Source organism: Cicer arietinum, chromosome 4 (assembly GCF_000331145.2).
Source record: "Cicer arietinum cultivar CDC Frontier isolate Library 1 chromosome 4, Cicar.CDCFrontier_v2.0, whole genome shotgun sequence".
Taxonomy (NCBI): Eukaryota; Viridiplantae; Streptophyta; class Magnoliopsida; order Fabales; family Fabaceae; genus Cicer; species Cicer arietinum.
The window spans coordinates 63,703,611-63,723,755 of NC_021163.2; the positions used below are offsets into that span (position 1 = coordinate 63,703,611).

A 20,145-nucleotide genomic window follows, 5' to 3' on the forward strand; every position below is an offset into this window, starting at 1 on the left:
AAAGAAAATCTGTAGTAACTTTTTTTCAATAATATTTTTAACAATTTAAAATTTTATTTTACTAATTTTTTCTGCAATAAATAACTAAAAATATTATTAAATAAATAATAATTAATAATGTGTTTAACTTTTAAAACTAAATGTAAGTCTTTCATGTATTTATTGAGTACAACTTCAATAGCCACTACTACAAATCTTAAAAGTTATAAAGAAAAAAATGTAAGGTAGAAAAGATTAAATTTTATCATTATAATTATTGAAAAGATTAAATTATATATATACATATATATTGTAAGTATATTTAAATAATTTAGATTTGATCTTATGACCTAATTCACGTACTAAAAATCTATATAAATCAATAAGTGTACTCACTCAAGATCAATCAGTCCTAACTTCAACGACTTCATCAAAAAAGAATATTGCAACAAATCTAACAATAATCTTGAACATGTGATATAAATACCATGTTTCTATCTTATATATTTACTCAATCAAACACAGATTTTAACTTCAAAGTGAGTGCAAATTCAACCATTCTATCGAAGTGACAAAATATTATCCGCTCAGATCTTTGGATCATCAACTTGAGTTGATTTATGTTCAATAAGTAAGATAAAAGAAAATTACACTCAAAAGTGAAAAAGGATAGGAGGAAGTAATAGTCTCTCCAATCTTAAATATAAACAAATAAAATCAATATATTTGTTCTAAAATAACCTTAGCAAGGGCATTATGGTCCATTGAACAAGAACCTAGCACACACTCACGTAGTATAAGGAAGAGTGGAAGACTTAAACAACAACCAACGAAGAAACAAAATTTAAGAAAAAAGAAAGTAGCGTTTGTATATGCAACGATGGCACTGAACGATTTCTTCGCCGGCGAGATTGCAACGGAGCTAATAAAAATGCTAATGACAATATCTCGTAAATCCCTTTTATGCAGATCAAGCGCCGAACAACTCCTCAATTACATCAACGAACTCCTCCCAACAATCCAAGAAATCAAATACTCCGGCGTCGAGTTACCGGAGCAACGGCAGTTTCAGCTCGACCATCTCTCCACGATTCTCCGCTCCGGCGTTGAACTCTCTCACAAAGTTCTCTCTTCAAGCCGCTGGAATGTTTACAAGAATCTTCAATTAGCAAAGAAAATGGAAAAACTTGAAAAGAATGTTTCAAAGTTCATACAGGGTCCCATGCAGGCTCATATATTGGCTGACGTGAGTCATACTCGGTTTGAGATGGCCGAGCGGTTCGACCGGGTCGACGCGGCCAACCGGAAGTTGGAGGAGTATTTTGATGCTATGAAGATTGGTGTTGGAGGTGGTGGATGGGTGGAGGAAGCTGTTAGGTCTTGTATGGAGGAATATGATAATTTGAATGTTGAGGGTAATTGTGGAAATTTGAATTTGAATTTGAATTTGAGTGTTGGTTTGGATTTGGGGAAGAAGAAAGTTAAGGAGAAAGTTACTGGAAGAGATGATTTATGGGTTGTTGGTATTTGTGGAATTGGTGGATCTGGGAAAACTACTCTTGTTAGAGAGGTTTGTAGAGATGAACAAGTTAGACGTAAGTAACATTCAATTCTATTTCCTTATTATTAGGCCATGCTTTAATAAATAAAAATAAATCATTTCTATAATAAAAGTCAATTTGTTTTCATATAAGTTATAAGCTGTTTTGTTAAGTTATCTTGGAGAACCTATTGGAAATAAGCTGAAAATAGTTTATCACTTTTATAGTATGTGTCTAAATTTTGGAGATAAATTCAATTTTGATGCAAAGTAATCAAATATAGATGTTTGTAGGTAGGAAAATCACTTTTCATAACTTCAACTTGCATCCAAACTTGTACTTTTCTTGTTTTTGTTTTTATATTTTATTTCTTTGTTTTAGTTGGAAAATGTTTCAAAAGTTTTAACAGTTGATACTTTTTGCAGGTTATTTTAAGGAGAGAATCTTGTTTTTGACTGTTTCACAATCTCCAAATGTGCAGCAGCTTAGGACAAAGATTTGGGGACACATAATGGGAAATGGAAGCTTGAAACCAAATTATGTTGTTCCTCAATGGATACCACAATTTGAATGTAGAAGTGAAGCTAGAACCTTGGTTGTTCTAGATGATGTTTGGTCACTCTCAGATCTTGAACAACTTGTGTGTAGAATGACTGGTTGCAAGTTTGTTGTGGTTTCAAGGTTCAAATTCCCAACAATATTCAATGCAACTTATGATGTTGAATTGTTGAGTGAAGAGGATGCTCTGTCTTTGTTCTGTCACCATGCTTTTGGACAGAAATCAATCCCTTTATCAGCTAATGAGAGTTTGGTCAAACAGGTCATTGTTTCAAACTTTCAAGTGTAAAATTTACCTTTATTAGTGTGTTTGGTTTAAAAAGAATTAATTTTGTAAAATTGATTCCGGCTAAAAGTGAGTCAAAGATAAAGTGATTTATGTTTTGATACATTTATATAAAAATGAGTTCAATAATAAATTTGAGACTGAAAATCAATTGTAGAGACAAAAGCTTGGAATTATAGTTTCAATCTGACTCAAATTTGGAGTCAATTAATTCTACTAAAGAAAATGCATACATGTCAAAATCAATTTTACACATGTGTAATGATTTTTAACCCCTCCATTGATTCTAGAGGTGAAAATTTGATTTCGACGCCTTGGATGTTATCAAGTAGAATTGATTTTCCCTCAAAAATTGATTATAATTTAAAGCTAGGATTTGTAGCTTCTGATTTCAAACTTAACTTCTACACTCAAATTTATTGTTCAAGTCACTTTTAACTAAAATCAATTTTTGTCACCGCATAACCAAGTACTGTGTAAACACCTATTTCACCCTTTTTGATTGATTCTTGTGTCCAATGGGAAACAAACAGGTTGTGAGTGAATGTCAAAGGCTTCCATTGGCTCTTAAAGTGATTGGAGCTTCATTGAGAGATCAAACTGAAATGTTTTGGGCAAGTGTTAAAAACAGGTTATCTCAAGGCCAATGTATTGGAGAATCACATGAAATTAACCTAATTGAAAGAATGGCAATAAGTATCAACTACTTAAGAGAAGAGATCAAGGAGTGCTTCTTAGACCTTTGTTCATTCCCTGAGGACAAAAAAATCCCTCTTGATGTTCTCATCAATATGTGGGTTGAAATCCATGATATTGATGAGAAAGATGCTTTTGCTATTGTTGTTGAACTCTCCAATAAAAATCTTCTCACTTTGGTGAAAGAAGCACGGTATGCAACTTGAAAGCATTCTTTTGTTTTCTTGAAATAGCAAATGTTAGTTGTTAATTGTTATTTTGTCAGTATGCGGAGTTGATCTAAAACCTTTTGATAAATTGATCTATCAGTGCCGGTGGAATGTACAGCAGTTGCTTTGAGATCTCAGTTACACAGCATGATGTACTTAGAGACCTTGCGCTTAATTTGAGTAATCGCGCGAGCATTAATGAACGTCGGCGATTAGTTATGCCTAAAAGAGAGAAAGGACTCCCTAAAGAGTGGTTGAGACACAAACACAGACCATTCGAAGCTCAAATTGTTTCAATTCACACAAGTATGTATTTATGTGAATACACACTACACATGCATGCACGCGCTTGTGTCCTTTATATACACTTTTTTCTTGCATCTAATGTTATTCATGTGTATGATGAATTTTACAATTTTACATTGCAGGTGAAATGAAGGAAATGGATTGGTGTAATCTAGACTTTCCAAAGGCTGAAGTGTTGATTATAAATTTCACATCAAGTGATTACTTTTTACCTCCTTTCATAGATAGAATGCCAAATTTGAGAGCATTAATAATAATAAACTATAGTGCATCGTATGCATGCCTTCACAATGTTTCAGTTTTCAACAATTTGACCAACTTGAGAAGCTTATGGCTTGAAAAAGTTTCCATCCCTCAATTTGGAGACATTTTGATGAAAAACTTAGGCAAATTATTTATAGTCTTATGTAAGATTAATAAAAGTCTAGAGGATAAACAGGTAAACATGGCTCAAATATTTCCTAACCTCTTTGAACTCACTCTTGATCATTGTGATGATATTACTGAATTTCCCTCAAGCATTTGTAGGATACAATCACTCCAAAACTTGAGTCTCACCAATTGTCACAATTTGTCTCAACTTCCTGATGAATTAGGCAGACTAAGGTATCTAGAGATTCTCCGACTATACGCTTGTCCGAATTTGAAGTCGCTTCCTCCTAGTATATGTGACATGATTAGATTGAAGTATATTGACATTTCGCAATGCGTTGACTTGTCGTGTTTCCCTGAAGAGATTGGTAAATTGGTAAGTTTGGAAAAGATTGATATGAGGGAATGCTCCATGATTAAAAGTGTACCAAAGTCTGCTATTTCATTGAAGTCTTTAAGGCTTGTGATTTGTGATGAGGAAGTGTTTGATATGTGGAAGGATGTGGAGAAGGCTAAGCCAAATGTTCATATTCAAATATCAGAACAATACTTTGATTTGGAATGGCTTAGAGAGTGAATGGTTTCTTATGTTCTTGTGATGTTTGCACACAAAATTATTGTAAGACTTGTCCATAATTGTATTTAATGGAAATTATCTTCTTCATAAACTAAAGAGGTGAAAATTATGGCATAGTCTTTTTGTTAGTCTTGAGTAATTTCAATTAACCAAGTTACTAAGTTCATTACAAGTAATGGAAAATAATGGTGTGGTTAATTTTTACCTTCCTACTACAATATTTCCTCAATAGTTGATTTGAAATGCAACCTTGTCCATGATACAAAGCTTACAATTTACATTCGCAAGCAATAACGTCTTAAAAAATGTAATCTAGTAGTATGAGTTTGAACGCTTAAGAAGTAATAAGAAGAGGTATTGAATTCAATCTTTGTTGTTAATAATTTTATTATTTTTCCGACAAACTAACTAACATTTGTCTATAAAAAAGTGATTAACTATAACTCAAATACCAAATTACTTTTTCTTGCAGCGGGGGAATATTATCAAAATTCAATGAATTTAAAGAGTGATGCATTTCTTGATTGTTTAGTGGGAGTGGAGCATTCTTCACTTTTTCTCATTTACAATCTATTCTATTGTGGAACTTTTCAACATATGAAAAAGGACCCTCTTTTCTTCTTTTGTCTACTACCCTACAAAAAATTGTCCTCTCAAATCAATTGAAAATGCAATAACATTAATTTGAAGTGTTTATTTTGTCACTTTAGCAGGTACATTGAACATTGATACATTAAAAATATTTTATGCTTGACTCTTGACTCTTGACTGTGGTTCTTAATTGATAATTAATTTTTCAGTAGTGCTAGGAACAGTTGTAAAATACTTTTGCTTTTGTTAATTTTTATTTTTCTTCTTACATGGGTAAAAGTAGTATTTTATACATTTGTTTTTTTTTTTATCATTTTTCACGTTTTTTTCATTAATTAAAGGTCTAGAAGGTCAAACAGAAAAATCAGCCAACACGATGAAATGAAACATATGCAAAATCAGAAATCAAAGCAGGGGCTTTGTATAAAATAATTTCTTACTAAGTAAATAACCATTTCTTTTTCTGTTTCTCTTTATTTTATTTTCTCTCACTTCTTTTCAAACTCAAGTATAGTAGTAGACTAGTAGTGTACGTAAACACGCATGTCCTCAAGTTTTTCTTGGTTTTACATAACATAATATCAAACAATTTGTACCACAATTTAGTATTCAATATTCCTTGCCTATTTCACACCTAATAGAATACATTTTCTCTCTTCTTAAGTCTTAACTTGACAAATATTGATATTATTTAGTAAATTATATGTAATCACTCCATTCCTCAAATACAAAGACTCATCTATCTAATTTGGAAATTTTGTTAAAAAATGAGCTATGCTAGAAGGTATGAATACCAACATAACATAACGAAATTTGACGATCATACCATAAAATTTTAATGAGGGTAAATAAAAAATGCTTGAGTAAAATAGTAATTATACACGGATAAAATGGTAAAATACTGGTAAATAAAAAATGCTTGAGAGGTGAAATAGTAATTACATCTTGGAAATAGTGTGTTTTTTGTTAATGTTTTCTTGTAACTTTTTAACATTCTTGTTAAAAATAATATAGTTAATTTAATTAATATAGTGATCAAATTCCTGACAACATAAAATTATTATCTCTCTTTTTACACTTTTTCAATCGATGATCACAATAGATAAAAAAAGAAATCATCTTTCATAAATAAAATAAATTAAAACATTTTGATAATACTTTTTTTTCACAAAAAACGACCGACGGCTCAAGAGTAAACAGAAACTAAAAAACTAAACAAACATTTTCAAATATTATGCCCATGAGAAATCATAGAAGAACTGTAGGGTTCATTTGGTGGAGTCTCCACAATAAGCTAAATACCAAATGTGGTCCCTTAATTTAATTTCAGTTATGTTCTTTATTTTTTTTCTTTCTGATTTGGTCACTTATTTTAATTTTAAGTGACAATTTGATATTTTATGTTTTAAAATATCAACAATGTTATCCTTATTTTTTGCAAAAATTCAAAAATTTCAAACAAAACCCATAAAATTAATTACCATCCTCAATATAATGCAATTTCATCAAATTAATAACTTAAATCTTTAAATAAACTCATATTTTCATCTCTAACAATATCAAATAGAGAATGACAAATATGAGTTTATTTGAAGATTTGAGCTACAAATTTGATGAAGTTTATTTTATATTAAAGAATAATTAAATTTAGGAGTTTTGTTTGAAAATTTTGATGAATTTTTGAATTTTTGTAAAAAAAGGATAACATTGTTAACATTTTAAAACATAAAATATTAAATTGTCACTTAAAATTAAAATAAAAAACCAAATCGAAAAAGAAAAAAAAAAATAAAAGACTAAAATGTTAACTGAAATTAAATTAAGGGACTATATGTGGTATTTAGCCCTCTACAATAATATAATTAAACTAATCAGCACACTTATTTCTCTTATGTTAGGTGTTGATGATCTCAATATTTTAATCAAGAGATAAAATATTATAAATACACGGCTATAAAGTGGAGTTTGTCCTATTAAAAATGCATTTTCAAGTAATTTTGTCCAATAAAGTGTGAGTGATCTTCTCCTAAATTAAACATATTCAAATGAATATAAACTCTCCATCTTTCTATACCGAGAGCGACACACTTTTATCTTTCCTATAGTAAAATATCATTTGTGCCATCTACCATCAATATTGTAAAAAAAACTCTCACACAATCAAGTCACATCTAGAGTGTTTCCCATTATTCTGGTGGACACTGTTTCTATTAAATTTGAACTAGTTCTCCATTGAACATATATTCAAATAAAGAATCTTAAGTTAATTACAACTTAAATTCTTCCACATCATCAATTTTATGAGACTCATAATTTTTTTAACACAATAAAAAAGTGCAATACAAAAAGATAACAGTAAATAATATATTCCGTTTTATTTTTAGGTGGCGGCGACGTTGTTTGTTTTGTTTTCTATGTGCTTAGAGTAGTAACATAACTGAAACTATATAAAGCGGATTCGTGATTGGTCAAATCCAACAGAGTCCTGTTAGTTGGAAATTGAAATCTCAAAAAATAATTGATTCAATAAGGGCATTACAGTAAATTCAACCCTGTTGCGGCACTAAGTGACTAATAAAAGAGAACACGAAGTTACGAAGAAATAACCATAAACTAACTGCAATCACCGGACGGTGGCGGCAAACGCCATCATCATCAACGACGATGGCCATAACGGAATTTTTCTCCGGTGACATAGCTTCTAAATTATGGGAAATGCTCTCAAGCATTTCAACCAAAACTCTCAACTCCAGATCAAGCGCTGAACAGCTCTTAACCTTCATCCGCGAAATTCTCCCAACAATCGAAGAAATCAAATACTCCGGCGTCGAACTTCCTCCCCCGAGACAATCTCACCTCGACCGTCTCTCCGAGATTCTCCGCTCCGGCGTCGAACTCTCTCACAAAGTTCTCGCTACAAGCCGTTGGAATGTTTATAGAAACTATCGGCTCGCGAAGAAGATGGAGAATCTCGAAGAGTGTGTGACGAAATTCTTGCAGGTTCCGTTGCAGGCTCATATTTTAGCTGATGTGCATCATGTCCGGTTTAATATGGATGAACGGTTCGACCGGGTTGATGCGTCGAACCGGAGGATGGAGCAGTTTTTTGGTGCGATGAAGATTGGTGTTGGGGGTGGTGGGTGGGTTGAGGAAGCTCTTAGGACTGCTGAGGAAGATGAGAGTTGGGTTGAGGGTAGTTTAGGGAATGTTAATTTAAGTTTTGGTTTGGAGTTTGGGAAGAATAAGGTTATTGAGATGGTTGTTGGAAGAAAAGATGTTTTTCTTTTTGGGATTTGTGGGATTGGTGGATCTGGAAAAACTACTCTTGCTAGAGAGGTTTGTAGAGATGAACAAATTCGATGTAAGCTTCAATCTGTTTCTCTTTGATTCATTTGATAATGTATTTTTTACCATGTAAGGTGATAGATTAGTGAATTATGCAATTTTTAGTTTCATATATTTTATGATAATAATGATACAATAACTCTTTCTTTGTATGAATTAAAATTAAATCATTAGTACTTGTTCTGTTGCCTTGTTTCTTGGTTATTTGTTTTCCATATATGATGATGATGACAAGATTGTAATATGAATGGCCAAAAACGTGTGTAACCCTTTCCGGGTAAATTGTTAGTTGTTGGATTAATCTAATTGATGAGAGAATTAATCCAACTACTGACAATTTAGCTGAAGAGATTTGCTTGTACTTGTAGTACTATATTGTGTGCACATGCTTCTATGTTTTTTCTCATTCATGGCAAAGTGTTTCAAAAGGTATTTAACTTTTAGCATTTGCATTTTGCAGGCCATTTCAAAGAGAGAATTTTGTTTCTGACTGTCTCGCAGTCTCCAAATGTGGAGCAGTTGAGGGCAAAGATTTTGGGACACATCATGGGAAATGGAAGCTTGAATAATACCAATTATGCTGTTCCGCAGTGGAAGCCAGTGCAATTTGAATGCGCGAGCCAGAGTGAAATCCTGGTTATTCTTGATGATGTATGGTCACTTTCTGTGCTGGAACAACTTGTGTTTAGAGTACCTTGTTGCAAATTCATCGTGGTTTCCAGGTTCAGATTACCAGTTTTTGATGCAACTTATCAAGTGAAATTGCTTGGCGAAGACGATGCACTGTCTTTGTTCTGTCACCACGCTTTTGGACAGAAATCAATCCCTTTATCTGCTAATCAGAATTTAGTCAAACAGGTAATGGTTTCAACTTCAAAGTTTTGAATTTCGTAAGTTAAAGTGTTGTGTAGGTTTCAATCCTATGAATTTAATCTCATTGACTTCAATGTTGAACAGGTTGTGAATGAGTGTGGAAAGCTTCCACTAGCTCTTAAAGTGATTGGAGCTTCGTTGCGAGATCAGAATGAATTGTATTGGTTAAGTGTTAAAACGAGGCTTTCTCAAGGCCTAAGCATAGGTGAATCCTATGAACTTAATCTTATTGATAGAATGGCGATCAGTACTAATTACTTGCCAGAAAAGATCAAGGAGTGCTTCTTGGACCTGTGTTCCTTTCCAGAGGATAGAAAGATTCCTTTTGAAATTCTAATCAATATGTGGGTTGAAATTCACGATATTCATGAAACAGAAGCTTACGCTATTGTGGTTGAGCTTTCAAACAAGAATTTCCTCACCTTAGTGAAAGAGGCGCGGTATGCAACTTAAAAAAATAACATTCTTGTTTTATGATTTCACATTTGAAATAGCATATTATTCTAAAATGCTTTCGACATTTATACTTTTCAGTGCTGGCGGTATGTATAGCAGTTGCTTTGAAATTTCTGTTACTCAACATGATATACTGAGAGATCTTGCCCTTAATTTGAGCAATCGTGGGAGTGCTAATCAGCGTCGAAGATTAGTAATGCCAAAACGAGAAGATAATGGGAAACTTCCTAAAGAGTGGTTGAGATATAGGGACCAACCATTTGAAGCTCAGATTGTTTCCATTCAAACAGGTAGAAATATATGTATGCCAATCACTTTCTAAGATACTTTCTATATTATAACTTTCTTTCATGTTCTGTGATTAATCTTCGTGATGAATTTTACATTACAGGTGAAATGAGAAAAGGTGACTGGTGTAATTTGGAATTTCCTAAAGCTGAAGTACTGATTATTAATTTCACATCTAGTGAATACTTCTTACCTCCCTTCATTAATAGAATGCCAAATTTGAGAGCATTAATAGTAATAAACCACAGCACTTCATATGCTCGTCTTCACAACGTTTCGGTTTTTAAGAACTTGACAAACTTGAGGAGCCTTTGGGTTGAAAAAGTTTCCATTCCACAGTTATCAGGCATAGTGATGGAAAGCTTGAGCAAATTGTTTATAGTCCTTTGTAAGATTAACAACAGTCTTGAAGGGAAAGATGCAAACCTGGCTGATATCTTCCCTAACATCTCTGAGCTCACACTTGACCACTGCGATGATGTAACCGAGTTTCCTTCAAGCATTTGTAGGATACAGTCACTACAGAACTTGAGTCTCACTAACTGCCATAGTTTAACACAACTACCTATTGAATTAGGCAAACTAAGATCTCTTGAGATCCTTCGGTTATACGCATGTCCGGATTTGAAAACACTTCCTCCTAGCATCTCTGATATGACTCGATTGAAGTATGTCGACGTTTCTCAATGCGTTAACCTTGAAAACTTCCCTGAAGCTCTTGGTAAGTTGGTAAGCTTGGAGAAGATAGACATGAGGGAATGTCCGATGATTAGGTATATACCAAAGTCTTCATTGTCATTGCATTCTTTGCAGGTTGTAATCTGTGATGAAGAAGTGTCTTGGATGTGGAAAGAGGTTGAGATGGCTAAGCCTAATGTTCATATTCAAGTAGCTGAGCCACACTATGATCTAGACTGGCTTAGAGACTGACTAATATTAGATTATGTTTCTTGTGATGTTTTAACCTCACAATTTTTTGTAAATACTTGTTCGTATAACCTTTATTTGAAATGGAAATCATATCATGGCATAAATTTTTTGAATTTAATTCATGTCTATTTACTGTATAAAGATTTTTTTACTGTATAAAATCATTAAAAATATTTGATTTTAATTATATTTATTTTAAAATTCATACAAATGTGATTTGCGATTGGTTGAGAGTGTACACTTACGGTGTATCAAGCCGGTGTTATTACTTTCAAATTACTTGAATTTCTACAATTATTGCAAGTAGCCAGTGAAAAATCCAGTCAAATTCTATTATTATTAGTTTGAGTTAACAAACAAAAATGTCAATTTCTTACAGCATCTAACATGAAAGAATTCAGAATTTAAACACTTGTTTTTCATAATCAAATTCTGTTGTTTTTTTAATGATCCAAATAATTTAAAGACATTAAAAAAAAAGGTATAAGGCGGCTGGAAAAAGGGAAATGATTAGATAGATTTCCATTTGGGAAATGTGTATTTTCCATTCTGATAAGGAAAAGTAGGACCAAAAGATTGAAATTTTGTGGCCATTTCATGATGATAAGTTAACATAATGTACATGGTACATTTATACCAGTTCCAATCACTTGACTCCACTAAAAGGGATTTGTCTGATTCATACTAGAAAACGCGTATAAGCTGATAAATGTGAAACCAACACATTGGTTTATGCAAATCAGGTTTGCACAAGTCACTGTCTTCTGGTTGCTGGGAAGCTTCCTTAGTCCATTTTCTTAATCCTATCTTCATTTTAATATCTTCCTCTTTGTCAGTGTGTTTCTTTATGTTATCCTTTTTCATCATCGCTCATCTAATAATCTTAGTAGTCAAGCCTCCATATCATGTCAACTCAATAAAATAATCATCATATGATTCTTCCGAATCTCTTATGTGCGTGTATAAGATAAAACCATTGTCTTGTGTACCCAAAAAAAAAAAATTGTCTTGTAAAACAAAATTATTTTGTATGTGCAAGAAGTTCACGAGTGTAAAACAAGATTTTTGTTTCGGTAACGAAAAAATCATTGTCTTGTAAAAAAATATTTATTTTGTATGTGCAAGAAGAAGTGCATGAGTGTAGAACAAAAGGTTTTAATTTGGTAATGTATATAAAAAAAGATGTTCAATTTTTCTTAGTCCTCCGATTTTCAAAGGAATACATAGGTTCTGATAATTTAAAGTTGGATGTAAGATAAGTAAAATTGGACAAAAATTATTTTAGAGAAAATTCAAATTCGAATTTTTTTAAATGATACAAATATCTATAAATATTTAATATTTTTTTTATTTAAGAATTCCTTAAAATACTCTATTTTCTGATACACAAGGTTCACCATAGATACTAATGCTTTACATTTTTTTTTTACATGAGAAGAAGAAAAACAAGGAAAGGAAAGAAGGAAAACTATTGGATTTTTAAAAAAGATACTCCTAAACATCAATCAACAATGTTTAGAAGGAGTTCATGAATAACAATCTGATGATCAATATCTTTAGCTCTCATCTGAGTTAGGATGCTCGCACAAGAATTTTGCTTTCAAAATTTTTGGTGAAGAGCTATATTTCAATCTTTAGCCAAAAAGTCAATAATAACCACAAAAAATTTAGCATAATGATGAAACTTTTCTGCCTCATGGTTGAATAACATGGAGGGGATCTAAGAAGCACCAAATACTGATGTAACTCGTCTACCAACAAAGCTTGATAGCAACCAAGAGAGCTTGGATGTATCCATGAAGCGCGTTAGAGTCGTCCACATTCTCGTAAATTTTAAATTGGAACTTTTAAACTCCTCTCAAACGGGGTATTTTCTTCATATATTGGCATTGTCGTTGACACAACATCAATGAGAAAGGTCATTGACCACCATTATTAAAAAGACTTTCGAATAGATGAGTCGATCACATCAAATTAACCATTGTTAGATCATGATGGGTCAAGAACAACCACACACTTATATATTATTCAATATATACATTTAGATCTAATATGAAACTTTTACTCACACTAATAACATTATTATAGTAACATTATTAGCATGTTGTCAACAAAAGTTTGCTTGGTAAGCAAGAACTACGCAAAAATCGTTACAATTGTCGAGTGCAACACCACTAATTACAACATCAAAGACCAGCTTGTTCCTTGTGCACCAAATACTCCATAAATTGAAGTAATTAAATGAAATTACATTTAAGAGTGATACATGTTGTATTAATTAAAAAATACAATTGAAAAAAAAATAAATAAAATACATTTAAAATTAAAAAAAAAAATATAGTCTTTTAGAAAATAAAATTACATTTAAAATTAAAAATATAGTCTTTTAGAGAGTATTAATTTTTTTCGACCCCCATCCAATGGATTTTCTGGAAGCACGATGGACCACTTGTTACATCATATGTTATTAACTTATTAATATTAACTGGTAAAACCTTAGAAAATAAATTTAATATGATATGTACTTTCAAGCATTAAACTAATACGTCACAATTAACTTTTTTCAATTTCACAAGTTCTTGATTTTAAAATAGTCTACAGGTACACACCATTACATCAACGTGGATCAACCCGTGAACTTAAGAAATTCCATTGATTTTTGTCACAAAGAAAATCCTATTAATGTATGTTGTAGTTGTATAGTTTTTTACTCTTTTGGGAAGCATCACATCATGCTTATGTAAGTACCAAAATCCCAGTTTACTCTCCCGATATGTTAACTTATTCCAACTTGTATTTACCATTAATTAATTGATGATAGAGTATATAGTTAAGTTACAAAATTAAAAAAGAAAATGAAACAAATAAGCCAAGTATATCATATATTTTTTAAACAAAACATATCAATATAAAAAAACTACTGGCTACTGTCATGTATAATACAACTTATTAATTACATTATTGTGTGACGTCAAACTAACTTGGACTACTTTGAAATATAATTTAAATAAAATATTTTTTTTATGCTCTTAAGTTAATTTTAAATAATAATTCAATTATTTATTTATTTTTTTATTTAATTTTAAATAACAATTTGATCTTTATATTTTAAATTATTAACAATATATTTTTTTTTACAGAAATTTAAAAAGTTTATCATCATCTTCAAACAAAATCCATAACATTTATTATTAATTTCAAGAAAACTCATATAATCATCAAATCATTACCTCAAATTTTCAAATAGGCTCATATTTTCATCTCCAACAACAACATTAAATCCATCAAATAAAGAATTTACACTTTAAGATATGATCTCCAACTCATCAAGACAATATCTTCTTTTTCTTTATTTTTCTTCAAATCAAATCTTTAACCTAAATCTTAAAATGAGAGTTTTTTATTTGATGAATTTAATGTTGTTATTAGATATAAAAATATGAGTTTATTTAAATATTTGAGTTATGAATTTGATGAAAATATGAATCTTGCTGAAGATAATTATTAATTTTATGAGTTTTGTTTGAAGATGACGATAAATATTATGAATTTCTGTAAAAAAAAAATAAAAATATTCTAGACATTTTAAAACATAAAATATTAAATTCAAAAAAAAAGTAATAACATTAAATTATTTTCTAAAATTAAATTAAAGGATCGCGTGAGATATTTTACCTATTATCTAAATAAAATTTGGAAACATAACGGGCCCAATTTTTAAAATCTAAGCAGACTAAATTGGATATTTTTAGCTTGAGAGTGGATTAGGATATTAATGGGTTAGATTGGGTTACATAATTCTACGTCACAAATGTACATCCCGTCAAAATCCAAATCAAGTACTCCTAATTTACATTTTTCCTATTGAATTCATATCAATACCAAACATCGTTTCATAGATTTGAGACATTATCTTTAGAATATAAATGCAAAAGAAAATAAATTGAGACTAGATACGATTAGTATAAGTGCAAGAGATCATCTTAATTTCCTTTGAAATAAATTAATAGAAATAGAAACAGTCACTAACTACTCAGAAGTCACAACTATATTAAAAATCACACATCATTGGACCAATTGGTAAGTTCACTTTTTATGTTTGGTCAATTTCATAAAGTTGCTAATTTTTCTCAACTCATAAACTCGCTTAAAAGAACTTTTGGACACCTTGTATTACTTAATTGGTACACTATAAGTATAACGAGACTAGGGCACCATATTCTAGACTGGACAAGACGGATGAACCAAAGTTGGTTTTATCCAAAATCAAACTAAGATGTATTGCACTTCAACCACAATTTTTTTTGTTGCTTTTTCTTAGGAAAAAAACTTCAATAATTTATTAGTCAGTTCATCTGTGATTGAATCAATCAATTGACCTAATTAATTGAACTATCTATTTTGACAATATTGTTCAATGGGGCGGGACGACAACGGGGTTATTAGGGGTGATCATGAAGACATTGAACTATTGTAAACGGAAAAAATAGGATCATTGTTTACCAATATATATACGAGTCGCTGACTCGCATATGCTTGCAGTAAGATATGATCATATGATAGTAACTTCGCTTCAACACAAAATTTGCTCTCATTTTCACTTTGATTGTAGAAATAGCTTCATTAAGTTGTTTACTAAAACTATCCATAAAATTTTCACATGCAAGAACATAAGACATTAAGAAATACTAAGTCACATAAATCAATTGACCCAAGTTAAAATTTGGCTACTTGCCTATATGAAAAATTTGTTTGTTTGAGCAGCATATCTTACATGATCATAAAAAAGGCTTAGATATAAGCACTTATATGTTTTAATTATTAGAGAAATCTGGTAGGAATGTATTCAGTTAACCTGAGAGGAAAGCGATAAAATTCATCATTTCTAACATCTCCCTTCTTATTCTGGAAAGGAGCCCACCATTGCATTCCTCTGTCCACAGCTGTTTGTTTTGCTTCAAGTGTATTGTCAAGAACTGTCCCAACTATTATTGCCACAGTTGGTGGAGATGAGAATATTGTGTTCAATATGTCGTTAAACTGTTGTCATGCAATACGATGCACACCAGTTAGTTTAATTTATATACATTGTCAATGTTGAAACACGAAATATTGATTAGTCTAAATAATCGTATGGAGTGAAGAATTAAAAGACTTCATGAGTCACTTACCCATCCACCATTTGTTCTAACTGGACCATGACCATCTGGTGAAGTGTTCATGATAAAATATTGAGGAATTGAGATCCCAAGAAACAAGGTTAGGCCGAAAACATAGATATTTCTTATGGAATTGTTATTTGTAAATTGTATAAATGAAATCCCAACAGCAGCTGCAAGAGATGGAGAGAGAGTTTTATAAGTTTGACTTTATATGTCAAAATTATAATAATTTAATGTTTGTATAATAGTAGTGTCACCTACCGACAATGCCGAATAAAACGCAGTATATAGCAGCAAATATTGGTAGGGGAATTGATGCGAAAAAGGCTCCGAATTTACCTGAATAGACATGGAAAAATAATTAATTGCATAGGAAACATAAATGTGGAAGGGAACTCTTCCCACAAGAATTCAAGTTGGAATATTGTACCAAAAATAGAGAAGAAAATCATGAAAGCACATGATATTTGCACCACTCTTCTGCTCCCTATATGCGTGAGACCGAGTAGACCAACATTTTCACTACAATCACCAAAAAGTTGGTAATATTGATTATATAGAATTCTTAATCTTTATAACTGACACTAGATACATTGCAAAATAGAATACTAAACAGAAACAAAACAAAAGTTCATAAAATATCGCTTTCTTACACAGATGCTGTAGTACCGACAATAGAACCGAAAATGCCTTCAAGCAGCATGCTAAGACCCTGCATTTAGAAGAGTGAAAGATGTGAGTTTGCATCACAAAAGTTACAAGATATCGAGATTTTGTAATGTAAAAGAATTGTTCGGAAACAAGATGATTGAAACTTCACCTGCAGCCCGATGCTTCGAGTGAGCACGTGTGCAGGAGGAGGTGTTGCACCGGAAAGCCTGGCTGCAGCGAAGAAAGTACCAGTTGACTGCATTCAAAATTTCATTAAAAAAATATCTAGATTAGATCATCGGTTTGATGACAACGGATTGACAATAATTGTAATACAGGCTAAAACAATTAAAATCATTTTCATGAGGGTGAAGTTGTCAAAATTGAGCATGAAATTATAAATTATCAGGCCAATATGTAGAACTTAAAAGAGTAAATATTATTTTTGATCCCGAAATGTGTGAGGCAGTGTTATTATATCCTGAATGTATCAAAATTTCAAAAAACATCATTGAGTGTATAGTAATTTTATTGATCAAGCTGAGAAACGGAAGACACATTTGAAAACCAAGGCAACTAATAGAAGACACATTTACAACCAAACAGACTAGCAAAAACACATTCAAATATGTTTTTATAATTTTGATACATTCAGAGACCATAATGATAGTTTGTCATATTTAAGGACCCAAATATCTATTTATTCAATTAAAAATACTAAGGATAAGGAATAGTTTCTAGACCTCTGCAGAAGAGACAAGTGCTGCCCCCATCATCCCAAAGACATGACTGGCTTTGAATATTGGGGTACCCCATTGAAATGGATATGGAAATTTAATCCTGGAATCAAAACATAATTGTTATCATAAAGTTTCATCAAAGAGCATTTGAACTCAAATAAACTGTTAAAGTTAAATCTACTACTTTCGCTACATACCAAGGAGCAGAAGACAAAAGGTACGAGCGATCTGTTCGGCAACTAACTTGGGTCTGTTGTTTGGAAGTATTGTATGCACCCGCCACAGTAAGGATAGCGGCAAAAGCCCAGACAATGCCGATGCAGATAAGTAAAGCAAACCTCTCAAGTACATGATGAGCAGTTGGATGAAGACGCTTCAAATACTGCAGGAACGGAAATGTAAAAGGTTGTTAGTAGAAGAGAATAAGACACTGGTTGGATAAACAGTTTAATTAAGTGCTTATAGCATAAGCACTTATCACATAGTGCTTATGTATAAGCTATCTTCAAAAGCTTACGGAAATAGGTTGATAACAACTTATGGACATGCCATAAGCTCTCTCCAACAATCTCACAAGTACTTATGTCAGTAGATAAACTCATAAAAGCTAATCCAAACAGATCCTAAAACTATAAGAGATTGCTTCAGATGAGATATAAAACCTGTTGTGTTATGACCAGTAGAATGAGCATTGGTAGTCCAATCTGCACACAATCTGCAAGCTGCATGGATCAAGATAATTCAGTTTATGAACTTTCTATTTTTATTTTTTATTATAATAAACAACTGATTTATTCTTCGATCCAGTCAAATAAAAACTGATTTATTATTTGACACATCTTATGAATATTTACCATCGGAAAGCCCCTTGCGAACAGACCAAGACCCACCACACATACCACAGGTACAATCACAATGGGACTAAACAACCTGATAAAGCAAGAAAAAGAGATATTAACTAATAATCATAGTAATAAACTAAAGTTGTTACTTTATATGCCGATTTTTAAGAGAAATAGGGAAAGTAAATTAATATTGAAGATTGAAGATTGACATAATAAAATTTACCTTGTTAAATTTCCCCATGTCCTACTATATCCAAGGAAGATATTGATGAAAGAAGAAACAATTAGAGATCCTTGAATTGTTCTCATTGTATAGGTAAACCTCTACAAATGCAAGTGTCATAATCGATTAGCAATTCGAATCACCAACTCCATGTTCGACGAAGCAATTCACTCAACAAATAATCAGACAAAAAAGCAACAAAATCGCAGATATGATTCAACAAACATTCGAACTTTGAACAAAAAAAAAGATACATATTGCACAATTTTGAAACTGAGGTAAGATGATGCATCCAACAGCGTCGAGTTTAATATAAATAAATACATCAAAAGTTGAAATCACAATCTGTTGACAGTTTGCGAAAAACAAACCTGATGCTCAGATGAAAAACTCTGGTCATTGTAATCATTTATGATTGACATCACCGGAAGAACAAAAGCAAGTGATCCGCCCATAACCACCGGTAGCCTTGACCCAAACCAACTCTGAAGCAAAGTGTTCACACCAGACATAAACAACAATGTCTGAATCACACGAGCCTTATCGCCCTACAAAACAAGAACAACAAAGTCACCACAAATACATAACAAGTACCAATCTTTTTCCTCAAAATCTATGTACACACTTACATGATTCCCCCCCATTTGAGGAACAAGGTTACTTGCAATCAATACTGTTGTTCCAAGCATCACAATGTAGTGCTGAAATCCCAAAAGCAATGCTTCCGCTGCAAAATCAAAGTTTTATAACCAAAAAGTGAATCTTTAAAAGGAATCTTCTTCATAAGCTCAACCAAAAATTTTACACACCGAATCTAACATAAGATTCATACAAATGACAAGAAAAAAAAAAGAAACTTTAAAAAAAAAAAGAGAGAGAGAGAATCAAACTGGAATAAAGGTAATAATTTACAAATAAACTAACAGATACAGAAAAAAAAATTAACTTATAAAAAAAAATATTATTACAACCCTTTTAAGTTTTAAGCCTTGACATAAGATTCTCATCTACTTTTAACATATATCATGGCTTTTTTTTTTCAGTTTATGGTATAAAAAATTAATTAATTAAATAAATAAATAAAAAAGGAAGAATCAAATAGAAAGAGTGAAAAAAGGAGAAACTAACGCCATGAAGGATTTGAATGGATGCAATAGTGAAGTTGAAGAAGTTGTTCAGCTGGAGTCCAAGTGGGTCCCCTTGAAAGTCCCAGATTCTGCGGTGGTGGTCCCGGTGGCGGTGCCTGAGCTGACGGTGGTGCATGGTGGTGGTCTGTCTCACCCATTTTTTTTCACACAAAGATCAATTTCTTTTCTGTGAAATTCTCTCTAATTCTCAAAGAAAAAAAGTTAGTTTGTATTTATATAAAAAGGGTTTGAATGAATGAATAAATAAAAAAAAAATGGTTATTGAGAAATATTTAAATAAAATAAAATGAAAAAAAAGTGGAGGAAAGTAATTTTTTTCTTGATTATTGAAAAAAAAAAGGAAAAAGAAACGCTTATAGGAAAAGGGAA

General features: G+C 31.7%; 3 protein-coding genes across 3 annotated transcripts; 2 read left to right on the forward strand and 1 right to left on the reverse strand.

Annotated features, from left to right (window-relative positions):
- The first annotated feature begins 784 nt into the window (after positions 1–784).
- LOC101492550 (CC-NBS-LRR disease resistance protein) lies at positions 785–4,728 on the forward strand. The gene is made up of 5 exons (XM_004499041.4): positions 785–1,574; positions 1,946–2,340; positions 2,898–3,253; positions 3,370–3,575; positions 3,698–4,728. Exons 1-5 carry the CDS (start codon positions 860–862, stop codon positions 4,522–4,524), a joined length of 2,499 nt encoding a protein of 832 aa, XP_004499098.1. The 5' UTR covers positions 785–859; the 3' UTR covers positions 4,525–4,728.
- A 2,860-nt stretch (positions 4,729–7,588) lies between these two features.
- LOC101492877 (probable disease resistance protein At5g04720) lies at positions 7,589–11,125 on the forward strand. The gene is made up of 5 exons (XM_004499042.4): positions 7,589–8,476; positions 8,921–9,318; positions 9,418–9,773; positions 9,868–10,079; positions 10,181–11,125. Exons 1-5 carry the CDS (start codon positions 7,780–7,782, stop codon positions 11,005–11,007), a joined length of 2,490 nt encoding a protein of 829 aa, XP_004499099.1. The 5' UTR covers positions 7,589–7,779; the 3' UTR covers positions 11,008–11,125.
- Positions 11,126–15,705: 4,580 nt separating this feature from the next.
- Positions 15,706–20,049, reverse strand: LOC101493208 (nucleobase-ascorbate transporter 3). The gene is made up of 14 exons (XM_004499043.4): positions 19,757–20,049; positions 19,258–19,355; positions 19,000–19,176; positions 18,629–18,729; positions 18,415–18,490; positions 18,223–18,282; positions 17,758–17,942; positions 17,564–17,660; positions 16,990–17,076; positions 16,823–16,881; positions 16,600–16,691; positions 16,431–16,508; positions 16,179–16,339; positions 15,706–16,047 (listed from the first exon to the last, which is right to left on the reverse strand). The coding sequence occupies exons 1-14, from the start codon at positions 19,911–19,913 to the stop codon at positions 15,829–15,831; spliced, it is 1,647 nt and encodes a 548-aa protein (XP_004499100.1). The 5' UTR covers positions 19,914–20,049; the 3' UTR covers positions 15,706–15,828.
- Positions 20,050–20,145: the final 96 nt, after the last annotated feature.